At 52.6% G+C, this 19,526-nt stretch overlaps 1 protein-coding gene across 1 annotated transcript in view; it reads right to left on the bottom strand.

Annotated features, from left to right (window-relative positions):
* Positions 1-236: 236 nt before the first annotated feature.
* The window catches only part of LOC1269586 (uncharacterized), a 49,995-nt gene continuing 30,705 nt past the window's right edge, over positions 237-19,526 (bottom strand). Inside the window, exons 3-8 of the mRNA XM_061649428.1 lie at positions 10,772-12,548; positions 10,144-10,273; positions 9,842-10,069; positions 5,949-9,775; positions 5,646-5,869; positions 237-5,572 (exon numbers count right to left, since the gene is read on the bottom strand). Of these exons, the coding sequence (XP_061505412.1) occupies positions 2,655-5,572; positions 5,646-5,869; positions 5,949-9,775; positions 9,842-10,069; positions 10,144-10,273; positions 10,772-12,548 (9,104 nt within the window). The 3' untranslated portion in view covers positions 237-2,654. The remainder of the gene's footprint in view (positions 5,573-5,645; positions 5,870-5,948; positions 9,776-9,841; positions 10,070-10,143; positions 10,274-10,771; positions 12,549-19,526) is intronic.

Raw genomic sequence — 19,526 nt, 5'->3', positions numbered from 1 at the left:
TTTGGTGATAAGCAAACATGATGGAGAGTGTTTGAACATGTTGGTGGTGACTGTCCGAGATTTCAGAGGTGTCAAACTCCAAAGGGCTCGTGGTACAGTAACACATCCTTCGTGATCTCTTATCATCGCTTTGTCTTTAGTGGACCAAGTCAGCGCGGATGGATTTCACATTCTCTATCACACTTTCTTTCCTTTCATCGCTGTTGTGTATTATTAAAAAAAAAACGTTTTCAGCATTTTTGTTTTCTTTTCGTATATTCTGTTTTAACCACGGCGAGTGTTCGATTTTTCTGTATATATCATTTAAATCCACTTATACAATAGAAAGATGGGGCTTAGCTGATAGGATGCATTCTTGTGTTATCGTTTTGTTTTTCTTTTCTACTGTACCGTCACTGATTTTGAGGAAAGTCCTTCAAACAAACCCATCCATCAGCGGCAGAGCAGGTGTGTAATTTTCGTGTTACAAAATGTGTGTGTGTTCGGTATATTATACGTTAATGCCCGGGGTTGTATATATCCTCTCTTGTTTGTGGCCAGGACTGGGTCACTGTCGCATCACTCCGAGCTTCAGGTGGTTTAACCAGTCAGAGTGGAGTGGTGTGTTCCCTCTGTTACCTTGTAATAATAAAAAAGTGTACGTTTTGCTATGAAATTTGTTTTTCTTTTCGGGAAGGTTTCGTGATAAATAAACGATTACAAAAAAGGTATGCCTGCACTGGAAGCAATCGGTTGATCGGGGTTTTCTTACTCCACTTCTGTGTCTATTGTTCCTGTCTGTTTGCTGCTCGTGATGCGCCTATAAATTCGCGCATATTGTGTTTGTGTAAAAATCAATCAGTAGAGTTTCTTATCATCTACCACTTTTTATCTGTTCTATTGCTTAACCTATATATATCATTTTGTTCCATTCATTTCCAGTTTTGACACGTTTTTTTTTGTTGTTTTATAATCGTTTAACGTTTAATGCCTTACCGATTACGCTAGCATAACTTGTTTCGTGGCTAGTTTTATTTTACACACACTCTATCCTTCCTTCTTACATCGTTTTGCACAGGTGTGCAACCCTTTTTTGATATTACGTTTAGATTTAATATGGCGTGGCGTGTATGTGTGCTGCACTTTACTAGAGCTCCTCTTTCCAGTGTCGAACTACAATCATTATACCGAAAAACGAAGAAACCCGGATGAAATGTTGGCCCAATACAATTGATTGGCCTTCCAACAGAACGGAACGGAAAGGAAGGAACATTCTTCACAACGTTCCCTAACCCGAACTAATTAAACTCAGCGAGTCAGCGAGTTATGGGCTTTGCACCAAGTGCATATGGAAGACAAATATATTTAAAAAAAACAGAATTGAAAACAAGCAAACACAGTTCCCAGCCTGTTCAAACGCATCGCATCGAGGGAAAATAAAAAAAGTGCGATAAAATAATATATCATCTCTACCTATCATCATGATCATCAATCATCATGTAGATTTATTGTTTGTGGTCGCTCAAGTGTTTCTGATATGCTAGACAAGACCAAAGCCTACTGGGTAGACAGTGAATGTTCAATTTTCCACACACGCAAAGGGTGTGCGCGAACTGGAGGTACAAAAATACAAAAAACTGTTCTGTAGGTTGTTTTTTGTTTGTTTCTAAACTGTTGTACCAAAATAAAATCTCCCCTTCTCAGCCAAGTTGAGAACATGGAACGCAAAAAACCAGGTATGCCCGTATAAAAATAGTTGTATACAATTGGTACATACGCATTTCTTGTATATAAAGTTTAGATTAGATGTACGTTGTTATATGTATGTATGTATGTATATATATAAGTGTGTACCTGGTAATTGGTATCCTCTCTCTCTCTCTCTATATATCAGGAGTTATTCAAGAAAATAGATGTATATACGTTGGTCTGCAAATCCTCGTGGTGGTTTCAGATTCCTGTGAGCATACACCGATCCCGCCACACGACAAGAATACTCTCATAGTTAAAAACGGACATTCCGCTACACTACTATGCTCTGGTACATCCTTCTACTTCCGAGAGTGGGTTAATAAACGATATGCTTCACTTTGTTTAGTTTCTCTTTTACTTCGTGTACCGCTCTCCTTCTCCTGGTCGAGCTGTTCGGTTTCTTCTACTAGACAGGTCTCCTTGGTTCTCGATAACTTGATTCAATTCGCTGCTTCTTTACGTACTTCGTGTGGTGGTTCTTGCTATGTTTTCAGATTCGAAATCTAAACGCGCAGGGGTATTACATATCTTCTACCTTTTGTAAAAACCGGTCCTTTCTTGGCTGTTTTTATGTTTATGTGTGTGTGTGTGATTGTGTTGTCCCCTATTCTTCTATAAAACTATTCGACAACAGATTGATCAAATCAACGTGTCCGGGGCCCTTTCGCCCAAACACTACCACGCTAAAGTAATCACTAAACTCGCAATTAAAATCCACTTCATGGTTTGCTTGGCACAAAACGCTATAGTTACACATAGTTACTTATCGAACTAAAACTGCATCACGGTCCACCACCAACACCACTTTTCCTTCTCTTCGCATGCAGTGGTGGTGGTGGTGCTTGTACTAATCATTAGTAGTAGTAGTAGTAGTCATAGTTACTGGTGTTGCCTCATCCAACCGCATGCCTACTTGGACGATGCTAGCAATTGCTATTCGCCGCAGCTCCCTCTACCGACAGAGCATGGTTCGAGGTACCGCCGACGGGAGCTTGCTGCAGTACCGACACACCCCCTTCCATTCCTTCCGCTCCATATCGAGCCCGTTTCATCTCGGTGGCCGCCGCCGCCGCCTCATCCGAGCCCGGTTTGTCGTCCGCTTTTCGCTTCACATTGTTGTTTATGTTGCGCTGGTCGTCGTCCCGTTCAGCAGCAGCACTGCCATTCACCCCATTCGCATTCACCAGCGACGGCTGGGCCGCGTCTTCTTCGTTATCTTCACAGCTATCCGTTTCGTTCCCGCTCGTGCCCCCGGCTGTGCCAGCGCCACCACTACTGCTAGAAGAACTGCTGCTACTGCTGCTGCTACCACCTCCGTGGGACCCATTTCCGCCACCACCGGGAAGTACCTTTGCCGGATCCTTCACGTTAAGGCGCGTCGCGAGCCGCTTCAGGCTGGACAACGAATTCTCACAGTCCGATGTGTCGATCTCGGTCAGATTCGTGCCGGACCGCTCGATCTCGGTGTACGTCCCGAACGGCAGCTTGCCCAAACACTCCAGCTTCAGCACGTGCATCTTCGAGCGCAGATGCTTCGCCAGATGGCCGTGAATGCGGAATCCGACCTCACAGTCTCGGCAATAGAACGGCCGTGGGTTGCTGTCCGTCGCCACGCCAAACGTAGTCGTCATCGACACCTTGTTGCGATGCGTCGCCGAACGTTCGTGCTTCAGGTAGAGCCCCTGGGACCGGAAGCTGGTACCGCACGGCTCGCACCGATACTTCCGCTCCATGTAGTGGATGTTCATGTGAATGCTCAGCTGGGACAGCTTGTGGAACTTTTTGTTGCAGATCTCGCACACCGGCCGGCCACCGTCTTCCTGGTGCATGGGCGTGAAGGCGGTCGGCGGTGTGCCCACAAACTCACCACCCGCGCCACCTCGAACACCGGCCGTCTTGAAGCTTTCCTCACCGACCACCACCACCTTACGGGCCGGGGCAACGAGACTTGCGCCGACGTCGCCCGTGCTGCTTCCTCCTTGCGCCGGTCCAGCAACTGTCGGCGGAACTGGTGGTAGAAGACTACCGGCGGCTGGTGGCTGTTGCTGAGCTGTCGTAGAAGCAGCGGCAGAAGGTACCGAGGTTGGTACACCGTCCGACACCGCTTCCTGATCAGAAGAGCCGGCAGTTCCGAGCGTTCCCACGGCGCTTTCACTTTCGGTACGCTTGCGTACGTTTGTCACCGCTTGGGCCAGCTTCAGGTACTCGGAAGCGAGCGTTTTAGCACTTTCAGGCACTAGTGGGACTGTTGGCGGTACCTTTGTGCTGGTAGAATTTGTACTGTTGCATCTGGGACGCGAGGTGGCCGTTGATTCCGGCTCGACGATCGGTTGCGTTCGTGTGACGTCGAGTTTTACCGAACCCGCTGCTATTTCGGCCAGTGTGTCCATCGGTGAGGCATTCTCCGACACCAGCGGACAGTCATTGCGGGAGGAAGCAACGGTCGGGATGCTGGAAGGCACAGCTATCTCACCGGACGGTTTGTTTTTATCCTGCTCCACCAGTGCCAATGAGGGACTCTTCGCTTCGGTACGGGCTACACTTTCCACGGCCAGTGGTGACGCTCGATGACGCTCATTCTTTCCACTGAAGATTCGATACACGCGCTCGGTGGATGTCGTTGCAACTGTCGGAGCAGCAACCGAAACTGGACTGTTTGCTACACTGGTTGGAGTCGGTGGGCAGCTGGGAGGTATGGTAGCGCCTAAGGCAGGTGGTGGAATTACTGCCGGTGGTGGTGTAGCCTTTGCGGCAATGATCGGAACAGCCACCTGAGGAACAATCCTGTACACCTCCTCGTGCATCGGATGATTCGCCAGTGGATCCTGCAGATGACTGTCACGCATCGCGATGCCTCCGGCAATTGTGCTCGGTTTCATCTGGCTCTGCTTGATGCGGGTGTCCTGCAGTGCACGCTCTTTCAAGTACTCGTGGAAGTATGCATTCTCATCGACACCGGCACCGCCTGGTGTTGCCCCTCCGGTCGGTTCGAACGGTCCCATTGCGAACGGGATTTTGTCCGTGTTTGACACGAGCGTCGTTAGCAGATTGGCTGCCCCGGTTATTGGCGCCAGCACATCCGAAACACGCACAATCACCTGTTGGTGGTGATGAATCTGCTGCTGCTGGTGCTGTTGATGCTGCTGTGCAGGATGACGCTCTTCGTACGCTACCGGATGGGGTTGCAGTATTTGTTCCCGATCGTACCGAATTTGAGCCGTTTGGCGGTGTAGCTCTATTGGAGCTTGCTGCGATTGTAACGGCGTTACCATGGCGAGCGGTTGCGGCGGAGCCCGATCATACTGATGCGGTGCAGAAGCGGCAGAAGGTTGTTGTACCACCGACTGTGTGCGCGGCTTCTTCGTCAGATCAATAGGTCGCGCTGTGTCATCCTCGTCATCCGCGTCCCCGGCTTGCGCTGCCGCTTCATCACTAGCCGACGGGAAGGATCGATCTCCGTCGCGTCTGCGTTTGCCCACATTGGGGTCCGAATAGTACTGTTCGTGTTTTAGCAGATTGAACTCAAGCTTTGGTCCACCGCCGTACGTTATGATGCGCCTCGGTGGATCGGACTTTGCTGCAACGGAAGGCGATTGAGCGCGAGGCTTCGGAGACCCTGTAGCGGCGTAACCATGGCGTTGCTGTTGTTCCGGTGTGAGATACGAATTGATGTGCTGAGTTATGTAGGCTGCAGCTGCTTCGGGTTCGCCTCCACCACCCCCGGGAGCACCTGGTTGTGGGCCCGTGCCTAGGCTACTGCAGGCCGACGTGGGACGTGTCATCGAGAGCGACAACAATCCTTCGGCAGCCTCGTGCTCTGGCAGACGGCTCTTCAGTTCCTCTGCAAAATATCAAAAACAATACGAAGGTTAGATGTTTGTGCAAGACTAACGGAATTATCAACAGACACTTACCACTATCATCAGTATCGTCACCGTCACTATCCGTTGCTGTATCCGAATCGCCCGGAATCGTCGACGTGCGCTCGCTGGATATCGATTGTTGATCACCCTCAATGTCGATATCGGCACCATCGTCGTCTACATGCACCGGTACCGGATTCAGTCCCAGCTCCGTGCATTTCTTGTAGTGACTCTTCGATTTCATGTGCTTCGTCAGATTGCCCTTCGTTTTGAAACTGCAAAAAGGTAAAAAATATCGAATTAATAAAACCATCTTCGTTGATTGGAGGTCCTTCGTTTACTAGTTCTACTTACTGGAAGCTACAATACTGGCACGAATACGGCCGCACATCAGTATGCGTGCGGATGTGCTTCTTCAGCATCGATGGCTTCTTGCAGCGGATGCCACACTCGTTGCAGACGTACTTGCCCCGACCTCGACCACGGACGTACGTGTACTCCTCGGTGCTTTCGAACCCACCGGACAAAGCTCGCTCCGCCGAGGCACTGCGTGACTGCTGACGGGACGTTGATCTATCCACTGCCCCACCATCGCCACCACCGCCCCCGGTAAGCACGTCCGATTGTTTCGACTTTTCGCTGTACGGTGACAGTGATCGGCGGTGCTGATCGTACTGACCGAGTGTAGACGAGGGCGTCGATGCGTTTGCATTGTTTGGCTGTTGCGATGCCAGGGCTGCCAGCACATAGCTTGGTGGACAGGGCACGTTGGATTTAACCTCTACCGGACTGACACGAACGCAAGGTGGCGAAGAGGACAGAGCGACAGCTCCAATGTGCTTACTGCTGTTGCTGCCACCACTACTACTACTGCTACTACTGCTGCTGCTCACGACAGTCAATGGAACGGTCTTTGGCCCTGCAATAGCATACCGTCGATCACGGTGCTGGTTCGAGTCGTACAGTGACATCACAGTGATCTGCTTCAGCCCGAGCGGATGGGGATCGTTCTCCGGATGCACCTGCCAGTTGCTGTACATCGACAGTGGCTTCTGCGTCTGAAAGCAGAACGGTTGCGTTTTGTTGACGGTGCAGTAGAACGGTTTCGTGCTCGACTTCAGCCCGATGTTGGTGTACGCGTGGCCGTTGAAGTAAAGCTCCCGGCAGCTCTTCGATGGGCGCGGCGTCTCGGGCGAAATCAGTGGCATCGTGTTGTTGGTGGGGGTAATACCATGATGTCGCTTCGGCGTGAACGTCCCTGGCTTGAGGGGCAACGTGTTCGGTCGCAGGAATCGGTTAGGTTTGGAAGGGGGCGCTGGAAGACCGGTGTCCTGTGAGGCCGAAGAGCTTCCATCCTGCGATACAACGGCAGGTGGTGGAGGTGGCGGTGGCGGTGGTTTGATCAGTATGTCCGATTTGGCAATGACCGAGTCGAAGTGGAAGTGACGAACCTCGTCGGCTTTCGTTGCAGTCACCGTCTCCTTCTTACGCGGACTGATATTATCGGCCATGCGCGTAAAGTTGAAGCTCTTCTTCGGAGCTGGCGGTGAAGGACTGCTGAATTCAAGCGACTGTTGCTTCGCCGGTGACCATATCTCCGACCGGGTGAGACCATTCTTGGGCGCTTTCTTTGGCGGTTCCAGCGACACGGGAACGACCGGTGGTTGTGGTGGCGCAGGTGCTTGTTCTACTGATGTGACCGCATACGGACCGCGTGATCCAACGGTAGCTAGCAACGACGCGGAACTTGCAATTTGATGTTGCGTTTTGTAGTGCATTGCTGACGAGTCGTGGCCACTGTTGGCTGGACCGTTCGCTCCCGGGACCACAATGGTTAACAGCGATTGTGTGTTCGGCCCCGCTTGGCTAGTACGCGTCGGTGGCATCAGCTCCATCTGCGCACCGGCGGAGGAAAGCGTGTTCGGTCCGGGCATACCCTGAACGAACGGTATCAGCTTCCCACCGTGCACTATCTGCGATGCTTGTCCCGGGGCTGGAGCAGCTGGCAGCGTTAGCGGATTGTACGCAGTGATTGAATTGATGGGTGGAAAATGGAAATGTGTTGGTGGTGCTGCCACGGGCTTCGGTGCGACGGCCGTGTTTGAACGGGGTCGAGACGCTGGGGCCATTTCCTGTTGCTTTGCAATCTCCACAAGCGTACCACCGGAGTGCAGGGTTCGACGGAAGTGCAGCTCCCGCTGACGAGACTCGTCGTCTTCTAGCTCGGCGCCGCTGTTGTACTGCATAAACGTTCCTCCCGATCCATAGCGCAGCACGTTGGCAGGTGCCGTTGCAGCGTCGTTCGGTTTTGACTCACCTTCACGCGAACGTTCAACCACCTCAACTTCTCCTCCAAACAGCTGTAGAGTGTTGCTTGCACTGCCAGACACGATGGCAGAAGAAGTTGAAGGTTCAACCGAGCTAGCTACTCGCATCCGCTTCGAAGAGCCTTCGCTTGCCTCGCCGCTAGAGGCGGCTTTACGGGGTGACTTTCCGCTCTCCACCAAGCGTGTGTTGCCGAGCAGTGGTCCCGGTGAGGGTAGAGGATTTTGAACCGTTTCAACGAAGCCACCTTTCGACCCCGAAGCCGCAGGACCAGCCGTCTGCGATGAGCTCGACGAGGAAGACGGTGAATCGGCCGCGGGAAGCGAAATGTTATCCGGTTTCACCTTCGGACGCGTGAGTTGCGATTTGGCAAGCTTACACAGTGACGATGGATTGCGGCCGGGCGGATTTAACGAAGAACGGGCTAGATTTTTCAAGCTGCTCACGGACCGCGAGCGGATGTAGGAGGCAGCCGCAGCCGACGGCGAACCAACTGGGCTGATCGGTGCGCTGGAGGAAGCGGATGGACTGTTTAGGCTGCTGCCGCTACCCTGACAGTAGCAGATCATGTGGTACTTTAGCGAGTCTACGTCGCGGAAGGACCAGTTGCACATTTTGCAGGTGTACAGGTTTTCACCATTCTCACCGTCCGGGTTCTGTACCACGCCGAAGCCACGCGAGTTTAGCAACAGATCTTTGATGATCGAGCGTTCGGGATTTTGAGGATGGTTGGCTACCGTCAGTGGTGGCGTCGGCGTTGGTGTCGGTCGATGGGGCCGATCGGCAGACGTTAGCTGCGTCGATGGTACTGTCGGTACTTGAATGTGTAGCGGAACGTGAGGGGGTTGCGATGCAACGGAACTACTGCTAGACGCGACGGAGACCGTGGAAGTGTTGCTAACCGTCGACAAGGGTAGAGACATGGCAGCAGGATGGGAAGAGCTGCTCGCTACGACGACTGGCGATGGTTCGCGTGTTCGTTTGCGGTACGGAGGCAAAGGATGATGCTGCTGCTGTTGCTGATGCTGATTTGCGTCTGGCGCGTCTTCCGGTGGCGTGGGTGCAGGAATCGCTACTAGCAAGGACGAAGACACGCTTGGCGATGGTGTAGGATTCGTTGCTCTAGCGATGGTCGGCACTGGTTCGGCCGTGTTGGCTTTAGTAAGATTCAGTGGCTGATAATTGTTGGCTGCATGGCTCATCGAGGAACTGTTACTACCGGTCAGCGCCACGTTATCGTGCGGTTCGTTCGATAAATCGTGCGGTTGCTGCAGCTGACTGCCAACTGCCGGAGGGATGCCTCCGAGGGCAATCAACGACCCGTGCGTCGGAGGCAACTGCTGCTGTTGCTGCTGTAAAATGACCATCGATTTCGGCGTCACGCCCGGTTTGCTGGTCAAGTTTATCACATTCGGCTGTGCCTGCTGCTGTTGCTGCTGATGTTGATGCTGTACGTAGTTGATGTACTGCTGTTGATGATGTTGCTGTTGAACATGTAGTAGGTGTTGCTGTTGCTGCTGTTGCAGTTGCAGCTGTTGCAACTCTTCAGTTTGTCGTTTCTGTAGCAGCGCATTGGCCAAACGGGAGGACGCACTGTCTTGACTAGCGGCGGCATGTTGAATCGGAACGATTGCACTATTGCCGGGACCGACTCCACCGCCGTGACCCATGTTGGATGAAACGGTAGTGCTTGTCGATCCGGGAGTGCTTGTGCCGCTTACCGAAATGCCACGGCTGATGCCGGTTATCTTGTGGTACTTTTTCTGCAGCGGTGCTTCTACCACCTCCACGATGGCTTCGTTCTGCGAGATCAGCTTGGAGATGTGTTGCTCCAGTGATTCCACGTTCTGGCCGTTCTGGAATAGCAATTGGAAGAGTGTTAATTACAATGTCCACTTGCCAATTTGTACCGTTTCGCTTACCAGATAATGCGGTACTGTCGAGGCCGTAGCATTAGACGCTCCTCCTCCATGTGCCGATGACGATCCTACAGACGGTTGGTGCGATGCGGAAGTAAGTCCTATATGTGGCTTACCATCAGCCCGGGTATACAGTGCGGCATTGTGAAACTTCGGTTTGTACGGCTTCTCCAGCAGCAATTGCTGGGGTGAGTTGACCCGATCGTCCATTGGAGATCCTCGATAGTTCATCTGAAAAGAAAGCAATGCCATATTATTCCCGATGCTGCGTGCTGTGAAAGAGTTGTGAACATTGGTTAACTTACGATTTCTGATCCACTGTTGCTGAGCTCCTTATCGTCTATATCCGACCCGCCAAGCGAACCGCCGTCCTCGTCCAGCAGACCCAAACTGGAAGGATCTTCGCCCTGACTTTTCGATGCGTGTGCACGGGAGCTGCAAGACACAAATGTTACAAATTCATCAATGGCCGAAGAGTTAAAATCACACACACACGAAATTAAGCAAACAGGCTTAGAAAGAGTAAATATTTTCGACACCCATCTTCTAGGCCCTCTTTCGGAGCACACAAGCAACACGGGGAAGAGGGATTCGGCGCGTTCTCACACAGCTGCTGGGTACGGTGGTGGTGCTCGGGCTAAACACAACACACACAGCACTCCCCAACACTGATAAGAAGCGAAATGCGTCACGAGAAACGCAATCAAACCCCCTCCGCATGCCTATTTTAGACCCACTCGACTCCGATGGAACGAGAAGCACCCTCCAGTATCAGCTACCGTCACCCCTTAGGTGTACTGTGAGTTGGCTTTGTGGCTTTTCCTCAAGCGATTACAATTTAGCAGCGACAACAACATAAAAAGCGGATACAATTTCTTGCATGACCCTCGGAAGGTCTCAATATCCACACATCAAGCCTCGGTGTTCACTTACCGGCGGTGTTTATAGAGATTGCTCTTGGTCTTGAAGGCGATCCCGCACAGGTCGCACTTAAATGGCCGCTCGTTCGTGTGCCGTCGGATGTGTTTCTCCAGCACGGACGGTTTGCTGCAGTTCATCGAACAGTACGGGCACACGTACCGGCCCGTGGGTGTCACGGTGACGGTCGCCGGACCACTACTGTTCGCAGCCACCGTCGGCGATGCGTGGTTGGAGCTGATAATGGTCGTCGTCGATGCTGCCGCGGCGTTGTTGCTGTTCGCGGTGGTATTGGTGCTCAGAAGCGTACCGGCCCCGGCCGTCGGTGGAGACGGGGAGCCCGAGGACGCACCGGAAGACGAAGAAATGGCCGACCGTACCGGGATCGGAGTAATAGCGCCACCACCACCACCTGCTGCTCCGTTCACGTACAGCAGTGCGGAAGGGTGATGATGGGGAAGATGGTGGGGCTGGGACGGTGGCGGATAGCTCACCACGTACTGCACCCCGCCGACCGGTTTGTCGAGGGTGGAGGTGCGATTCACCGCACCGACACCTAAATCACAGTTCTCGCCGATTGGGGACGTCGACGTCCCAGACGATGGTACGGCCGGCACTGGTGGCAGCAGCGCGGCACCGTGCGTACTAATGCTACTACCACTGTTGTTACCGCTAACACTATTACTACTACCACTCGCACTACCACTACTACTACTAGCACTACTGCTGCCCGCTACACTGTTTGCACTGGTTGGATGTTGGAGCTGTTGTTGGTGCTGCTGTTGCGCAGCGGATGGCCCCTGAGGATGGTGGCCATAGAGCAGCTGATGGTGCGGATGCACGAGCAGCGACTGGGGCGGGAATGCGGCGACGGCCGCCACTCCAGGATGCAGCGATGGATGGAGCTGATGATATTGGTGGTGGAGCTGCTGCTGCTGCTGCTGGTGATAATCGAAGGCGGCAGTGATACCGATAAGAGCCCCACCCCTATCAACTGACGGCTGTGGTGGTGGTGGTGCTAGCGATGGACCGAATTTGTCCCCCGCAACACTAGGGGTGGACGGAGGGCCTGAGTGCACGGAGAGCACGCGATCACTGCCCTCCGTCGTCTCACCACTGCTGCTGCCTGTCCTCACGGTCACAATTTGCGACGATTCATCAGCGACTCGGTCCGCTACGCTCGCTTCAACGACACTCGACGGCTCGTACGATCGCGTCGTAGCAGCAGTAGTCGGCGGCCCGGCTGGGGGAAACGAGTTTGCTGAACATGTGGACACCACCGACGGTCTAGCTGCTGACGCAACGGCATCTACTGCGGCATCGGGTCGCCCGTTCGATGTGGTGCTCGTGGACGAGGTGGTAGATGGTGTTGTGGATGATGTTGTTGTTGCTGCTGCTGCTGCTGTTGTTGTTGTTGTAGTCGCCGCCGGCTGCTGCTGCGGCTGCGGCTCTTCCTCTTCCGCTAGCGTGGCGCTCGCGATACGCTTGAACTTCTTGTGCAGGTACTTGAGGTTCGTGTTGGTGGTGCTGTTGGTCGTGGAAGTCTGCTGCGTTGCTGCTGCCCCTGCTACTCCGGCTACCCCTGCGGTTGGTGGACCCTGACGGTCCTCGCCACCATCACTTTTAGTGCTCGCTGCGGTGGACAAATACTGCTGCTGCTGCTGTTGCTGTTGTTGCTGCCGCTGACTCACTGACGTCGCTTTGCCTTCGGTGCGGTGGTTTGCTACTTCCATAGCGGGTTTAACGCCACCATTGCCTCCGCCTCCTCCGCGTCCACCACCACCTGGATCATCTGCAATTTCGTAGAGAGAGAGAGAGCAAGAATGCGGGTCAGTTAGTATATGACAACAAGCAAGTGAATTAGTTAAATTGTAACAGTGCATCAACAACAAAACCGCAGTACCGCTGGCAGGGGTCAAAAAGCCACGCGGAAAGTTACGAAAACAATCCCAGCTGCACGTGGCGGTTTGTGATGTTTACTACCAGGGGAGAGCCCCCGGGGGTCAACACAAAAGGTGTCAATGCTAAACCCTTTTTTTGCTCAACCATCGTACACGTGTAAGGTTCACCACCACTGCCGTAGCTTCATTGATTAGTGCCTTAGTTTTCCCTTTACTTACAACGCGTAGTAAAAGTGGATTGGTGTACCTATACACCGCTGACCTTTTGCTGAATTGCTTTCCGCGCAGAACGACGACGCATTAATAAACGACGGAGGGTGGTTTGGAGCTAATTCGAACGTCGGTTTCGGGGCGACAGACAGCGTCGTTTTGTAAACAGAGTGGTAGATGGTGCACCGCAACCCAGTGCGCAAGCATTAGAGGAAGGAGCGTTTGGCTGCAAAGCCGCGGCAAAGGCGAGCGGAAACTGCATTCAATCTACGCCAATTGACACCCCCACACTCCTGTGGCAGTGGTGTAAAGCGGTGGAAAGACCAGCGCATCTAGCTGGTATGCTGGAGCGCTCTGTACGCCAGCGGAAGGGATTTCTTTTTCGCGTCATGATTTGTATCCATAATGCCCGCGCAAAAACACATCCACAGTGAGGTGGCATGGTAGCAGTGAGAGTTGAGGCAGCGAACGGGATATTTTTGCGCTTGCCTTGCATAGCATCGCAAGGGGGTGTCTCTGGGGGGAAAACTGGTTTATTGCGAAGCTCGGAGGAGCGCCACGAAAATATTTACATGCGATGGTGGAGTCACCACCATTGCCGGTGACTGTGGATTGTGGAACCTGCAATAGACTGGGCGGCTCGCGACTATGCAGCGGCGAGTGGCAAAAACTCGTTCTCGTTCCCCTGTACGAGACTTGTTGCAAGAGTTCTTCATCCTCCAGCATTGGGCGTATGTGGCGAACAGCGCAAACTAGTTCCCAGTAGGTCCCAACCCTTTGCAATGGGAAAAGGGTATCATACACGAGCATAGACATCGTTCGCATACAACTGGCATACGAAATCCATTCGCAAACAACTGACCGAACTTGCGACGAGATAAGCAAACGAGCAATGCGCAGGGACGGACAAAAGTAAAAGTCCATTCCGTGGATCGAAGCCGTCGTCTTCATCGCACGTTGCGTTATCACCAGTTATCGGGATCGAGGGGGGTTGACATTTCCGCGATCGCGAACGTTCCAGCCCCAAAACATTCACGGGAGAGTGTGTGTGTGTGTGTTTTGCCTTGTATATTGTTTTATTCCTGTTAAGTTGTGGGATTTCCCCTACGACACACATTGTCGTGTCGCCCAGGGAGGGATAGGGGGGAGATACAAAGCAAGTTTGGCAGGAATTTTGCAGCGATAAGCGACGAACCCAAATCCACTTAATCATACCGAAGGGGGGAGGGGCAGAAATGATAAAGTTTCGTAGCGCGATAATGTGCCGTAGGTTGAGACGTGGTCCCAGTCATTCATCCCGCAGATGATTACCCGATTTAAGACCCCCCAAAAACCCTATGCAATGATTCATCCACAACGACAGAAATTGCCCTCAATTTTTCCGTTCAAACGCAGTAGTAGGTGCTGCGCCTTTCCAGTAAACAAACCACCTTCCGCTTCTCGCTCTTCGCTTCATTTCGTTCCTCATCAAACGGATCACGCGCAATCGGCTCCACACTACTTCCAGGCGGACTCGAATCTTGCGTTCTGGTGTTGATTCCCCCGCTGTCTCCATCCACAGCTGCGCAAAATGCAAATCAAGGGAATTACCTCATGCAGTCAGCTTCTCCCCGTTCCGGGCGGGGGCCTTACGACTCTGATGGGAGCTGACGTCATTCGCACTCGACGGTGGATATATGGAGAGGGCTTAGAACACATCCGGATGTGCAAGCAAGCAAAAAAGCGTGTGCGAGTGAGTGTGTGTGTGTGTGTGATGTGCGAAGGACGCCTCGTTGGGGGCGAAATGACAGAAGACACTGTCGGAAAGACGCGATCAGGAGGGCGATTGCCCCTCTCTCTCTCTTTCGCTCTCTCGCGTCCACCTACAAACGGGATCAGGTTTGAGGTTTAGCACTTATGCAAGCAATGCAAACGAGACCTACCTTAGACGCAACGCCCCGCAACGGACTCCCTCCCATGATTGTGTTGCGTTGTGAAGGTAATTATTGCTTAATAATCGTTTTTTCCGCACGGAGAGGGGAATGCGATCAAGCGACGATCGGGAGACGATCGCTGCCAATTGCATTGCAAAGGCATCTTAAATCTTTTACAACGCAGTCAAATTCAATGTTCCTCAAAGCATGCGAGCAGCTGTTGCTGGAGCCAGACCAAAAGGTGATCCATTTGCTTCGAATACAAAAAATTTCCATTCGCCCGTCTATCGGTAGCGACACATCGACTGCGAGACGGATCAATTACCAGCCAGAAAACATCTGCCCCATCCCCACCGCAGTGTGTCACACTGCCGTTGTGTTGGTGTGCTTTGCTGCTGTGTGTCATACGTAGAAGCTCACGAACGTGGAGACGACCCGGCCGAGATTAGGGGATGACCGTCATTTACGTGCCCGACCGAAACACTAATTCCAGCGCACCCGCACCCCTGCCCTTCCACAGTAGCGTTCCTCCGCCAGCCTAGACGCGCGTCCACGCATCATCCCCTCTCTCCCTCTCTCTCTCTCTCTCTAACGATCGATCGCGATCGAAGCAGCTCGCCACAGAAGCGTAACTTCTCGAATAAACAACACATCGAACAACGAATAAAAAAAAGCGCTGAACAAACACACACACACAGTGGAACGCGTGTGCGCCCGCGCGCTCTTCGGTCAAAAGCAGCACGCGCGAAACCAACCCCCGTAAAGCTGGCCTACCACCGTGCCCCCTCCCTCCCTTACATCATCCACCCTTAAAGCCATTAGGTCGTTTGCGACGGGGACGCCGCCTCGAGTGGGGTGAGGCGAGGTTCTGGTTGACGCAAGCGTTGTGTGTCTCCCACGTCACGTCATCAACGCAAAACAAGCGCGAAATTCACCGCGACAACATCAACACACAGCACCACACACACACACACACGCAAATGTACACTCGGGCGCATATGTGATTGGGAGGGTGGGCTTTGCTAAAGTCGCCAATCGAATTGGCAGCAGTTTCGCAGGACCCAAGGGGGGGTGTTTGGGTGGTGGGATTGCCAGCAGCGTGCACCATTCATCGGACTGGGCGAATAAAGTAGCAAAAGCGGTGCAACACGATCATCCGATCGACGATCACCAGTCCCTCCCTTCTCACCCTTTCCCCAATTACCGTCCACTGTTTAGTCCGCTGTTTTTTAAGCAACCTCACACACACACTCACAACGATCCACTGAACCGTAGCGCCAAGTCGGCGGCTTACCTGTCGGATGAACACGTTGTGTGTGGCAAGCGCGCAAGCCGGTGACGAATGTAGAGGGGGGGGGGGGGGGGGGGGAAATGCGCGGAGAGTGTCGTCCACACCGAAAACCTCACCCCCTATCGTGTGTCTCCGTTATCGCACGGCCGTCGTGGCACGTTGCCCCTTACCTACTGCCCCAGGTCGAACAGCAATCTTGAGCAAAGCTGACCAACATCGTGGCGACGGCCGCGAAGTGAAGTATGGAAAGAAGCACAACGCTGACGCTGTCCCGCTTGCAAAAATACATTCATCACCTAGGCAAGCACACAACACACACAGACAGGCAGAGAGAGAGAGAGAGAGAGAGAGAGAGAGAGAGAGAGAGACTATTCCTCTCTCTTTCTCGCACACCCCTTTCTGCAGGGGGGTGAGCCGTCAAATTTTTGCTCGCCATTAAAAGGGGTACCCCCGATAATGGCAGCAGGCGTCTGTTTCTCTGGCTTCTCGCCGGCCCCAATCGAGCGAGGCAGTTGAAGGTGGGCAAAGGAGGTTGGCAGAAGGAGAGAAGGTGAAGAAGGTGGGTTGAACACTCCACTCATGTGTGATGCCCCCCCCCCCCCCCCTTCTGCGCCTTTCCCCTCATGGACGTGGTGCGGTGCTTTACTGCGTTGCGTACGGGGGCCAATTCCGACCAATGAGGCGCTCGAAAATGAAACCATCCGCTAAATGATGGCCGATGGTGATGGCGGCAGTAGCAGTGCTGGGGTCGGGGTTGGTTTTGTTTTCAAAAGAGACCATCATGAAGCAGACACGAGCACTCAAATTTAACGGATATAAATAATGTAGTTTATTAGTGTTACAGTACCAAGTGTCTTAACCTTGCCCCGCTGTGCGAAAGATCTTCCGCAGCTGTATCAGCTGTGCAATGACCTCACGGCGGTAGTGCGCCTACTTTGATTGGGCAGATCACTGCTTGAAAATGGCACCAAAACGATGCAGTTGCTCCAGATCGGTTTGGATTGGCTTGAAATGCGCCACAAGAGAATCCATCCAGACCCAATGTCCACACTTTGATTCATCGTGTTGATCGTAGCTCCTCGTTTTCCAATTCTCAGAAATGAACTCCACATTCATTGGAAACGCGAACCCATGACATACTACGACACTCTGCTCTCCCTCTATCCCCCCTTCTTCCTCTCATATCCAGATCTATCAGCTTATTTTGCATTTTTAGTGTGGGCGCGCGCATTCGCGAGAATATGCTTTTTTTGTATTGACCGTGCATTGGCCACCATCAGCAGCAGCAGCAGCAGTGCCTCGTCAGCGCATTTCCTTTTAACCTACCCACACACACACACACACATACTCACACAACCCAACATGCATCAGTCTACTGTCCACTTGTTGCCAATAATATTCCCTCGTTTTCAACCCCGTCTGCCAGCCCCATTCTCTTCATTCACCCCAAAGCCACACTGCTTCGAAGTGTCCAACTTTTACGCCGAGCCAATTCAAACGATCGTACCGCTAGACAGGGGGTTCTCCTCGCAGGCGTGGACAGGCTGAGTGAGATCGAGAGACAAACAGAGAGAGAACACTTTTGTCGCTTGTTTTTCGGCCTGCTGCATTAAAACTTTCGGTGCAAAACGATCGCTTGACTGATCGCCAGATCTTTAGCAAAGAGAAAAATGTATACGTGGGTGGCTTTGCGCCATTCGCCACACATTCGCTGGTGGGGCGACGAGTAGGGAACACCCGCGTACACGTACCACCTCTCGGATTCGCGCGGCAGATTGGCGACGTTGGCTCTTTCTCTCTCCCTCCCTCCATCACAACAACCACAGACGGTTTGGCGAAGCATGCCAACCGCACGAGAAGGGCCGCGTCGCGGGAAGGTGGTTCTCGTACGCGGTGACTGCAGCCGAATGCTATTTCCATCCACAAGCACACACACACACACACACACACACACACACTGACTGACCATCTGTCCAATGGCCGACCCCGGTATGGTTACCGCTCCTTCTGCATGCACAACAACACACTGCAGCGCAAATTTGCACAGCAAATCGGGGGGAAATCAAGTGATCATTTCCTTAGAGCACCGTTGGAACAACGTCATCGCGAGGGGAGGCCGCTTTAAAGTCGCTTAACGTACGTCAAGGCTTAACGTGGACCGGCTGGGAGAAGCTAATCAGTGGGACAGTGAGTGGAGTGAAAGTTTAGAGACAGGAACGGACACGGGAGCACTCGTTCGACATCCCAACCCATCTAATTGAGAGCAAAGTCCAAGGACAAGAGCCAAACAGCGAAACAAAAAAAGACATCCACGACATTCTAACCGCCCGTAAAGGCGTCGAATTGTTTACGGACACTTAAGCAGTCGAGCAGTTGTCGAACAACACGAACAGAACGGAACGGAACACTTCTCCCGGCGCGGATGCGCACGCTTGTGCATAATAGTTTGAAGATGTAAACAAATTAATCGTGGCTTTTGTTTACTTTGCGCAAACATTGTCAGGTGTGGAATGTTTTCAACACAAGACAAAGACGGTCGCATGTCATTCGTAGCTCATCTAGTTGAGGTATTGGCTTTCAGCGAACTATCTATCCTACACACAAGCATACAAACCGTCGCCTGGTGTGTTGTGGTGAGCCAAAATATATCCGAGAATGTCCCCCATTAGCGAGTTGGGATGCTCGGCTAACGCTAACGCTCACGATAAACTGCGGGAAAATCCAAAATCCCGTGCCAAGCTGTCAAAATGCTTTCTGCATGAGCCGACACGACCCTTCGGCGTGTCTCGTACACAACCTTCTCTCTCTCTCTCTTGATCGATCGTGTATGCCCCCCGCACCTCCTTTCCGAAAGTCCCATGGCCGGAGAAGGAGAACAGCTGCTTCCGCTTTCTTGCCTCGTGGGAAGCGAGTGGACGAATTCCGTTTGCCGCGCAAAAACCTTGGCCAAACACAGCTGACACAAGCACTAGTGCGCGGCACGCAGTGAGGAATGGCCCCCATTATCTCACAGCTCGCGGGCCACTTCTTCGGCACCCTTTGCCGTCGTTCTTATCTTGGCGAAGGCATTGGAGATAAAAAAAAAACCAAATGAAAGCGGTTCTCTGAGTCAACCGTGTTGAATAACCGAAGGTATAGTGTGGCTGATACCTTTGGAGAATTGGTTCGATGTACTTATCGCATCCCTATGGATGGCTCTCTCTGCTACCGAGTGCGTTTTCGAGCATTTGATGAGTAATAAACTCATAGAATCGTAGCAAACGAACACGGGAACTGTCACGAAAACCGAGAACGGCGTTCGGTAGCGTTGTCGTGCAGTGTGTGGCGCTTTGCTCAAACGGATTCCAACATGGCAGCTCGCGCGGTTCGGTGTGCTTTCAATTGAAATTTATTCCACCGCTCGCGTATCAAGGTCGCGTGTGACCCAAAAGGGCAACAAACAAACACTAGCACGA

This window comes from Anopheles gambiae, chromosome 2, assembly GCF_943734735.2.
Source record: "Anopheles gambiae chromosome 2, idAnoGambNW_F1_1, whole genome shotgun sequence".
NCBI lineage: Eukaryota > Metazoa > Arthropoda > Insecta > Diptera > Culicidae > Anopheles > Anopheles gambiae.
The sequence above is the reverse complement of the archived record's forward strand: the minus strand, read 5'-3'. Positions and strand labels throughout refer to the sequence as shown.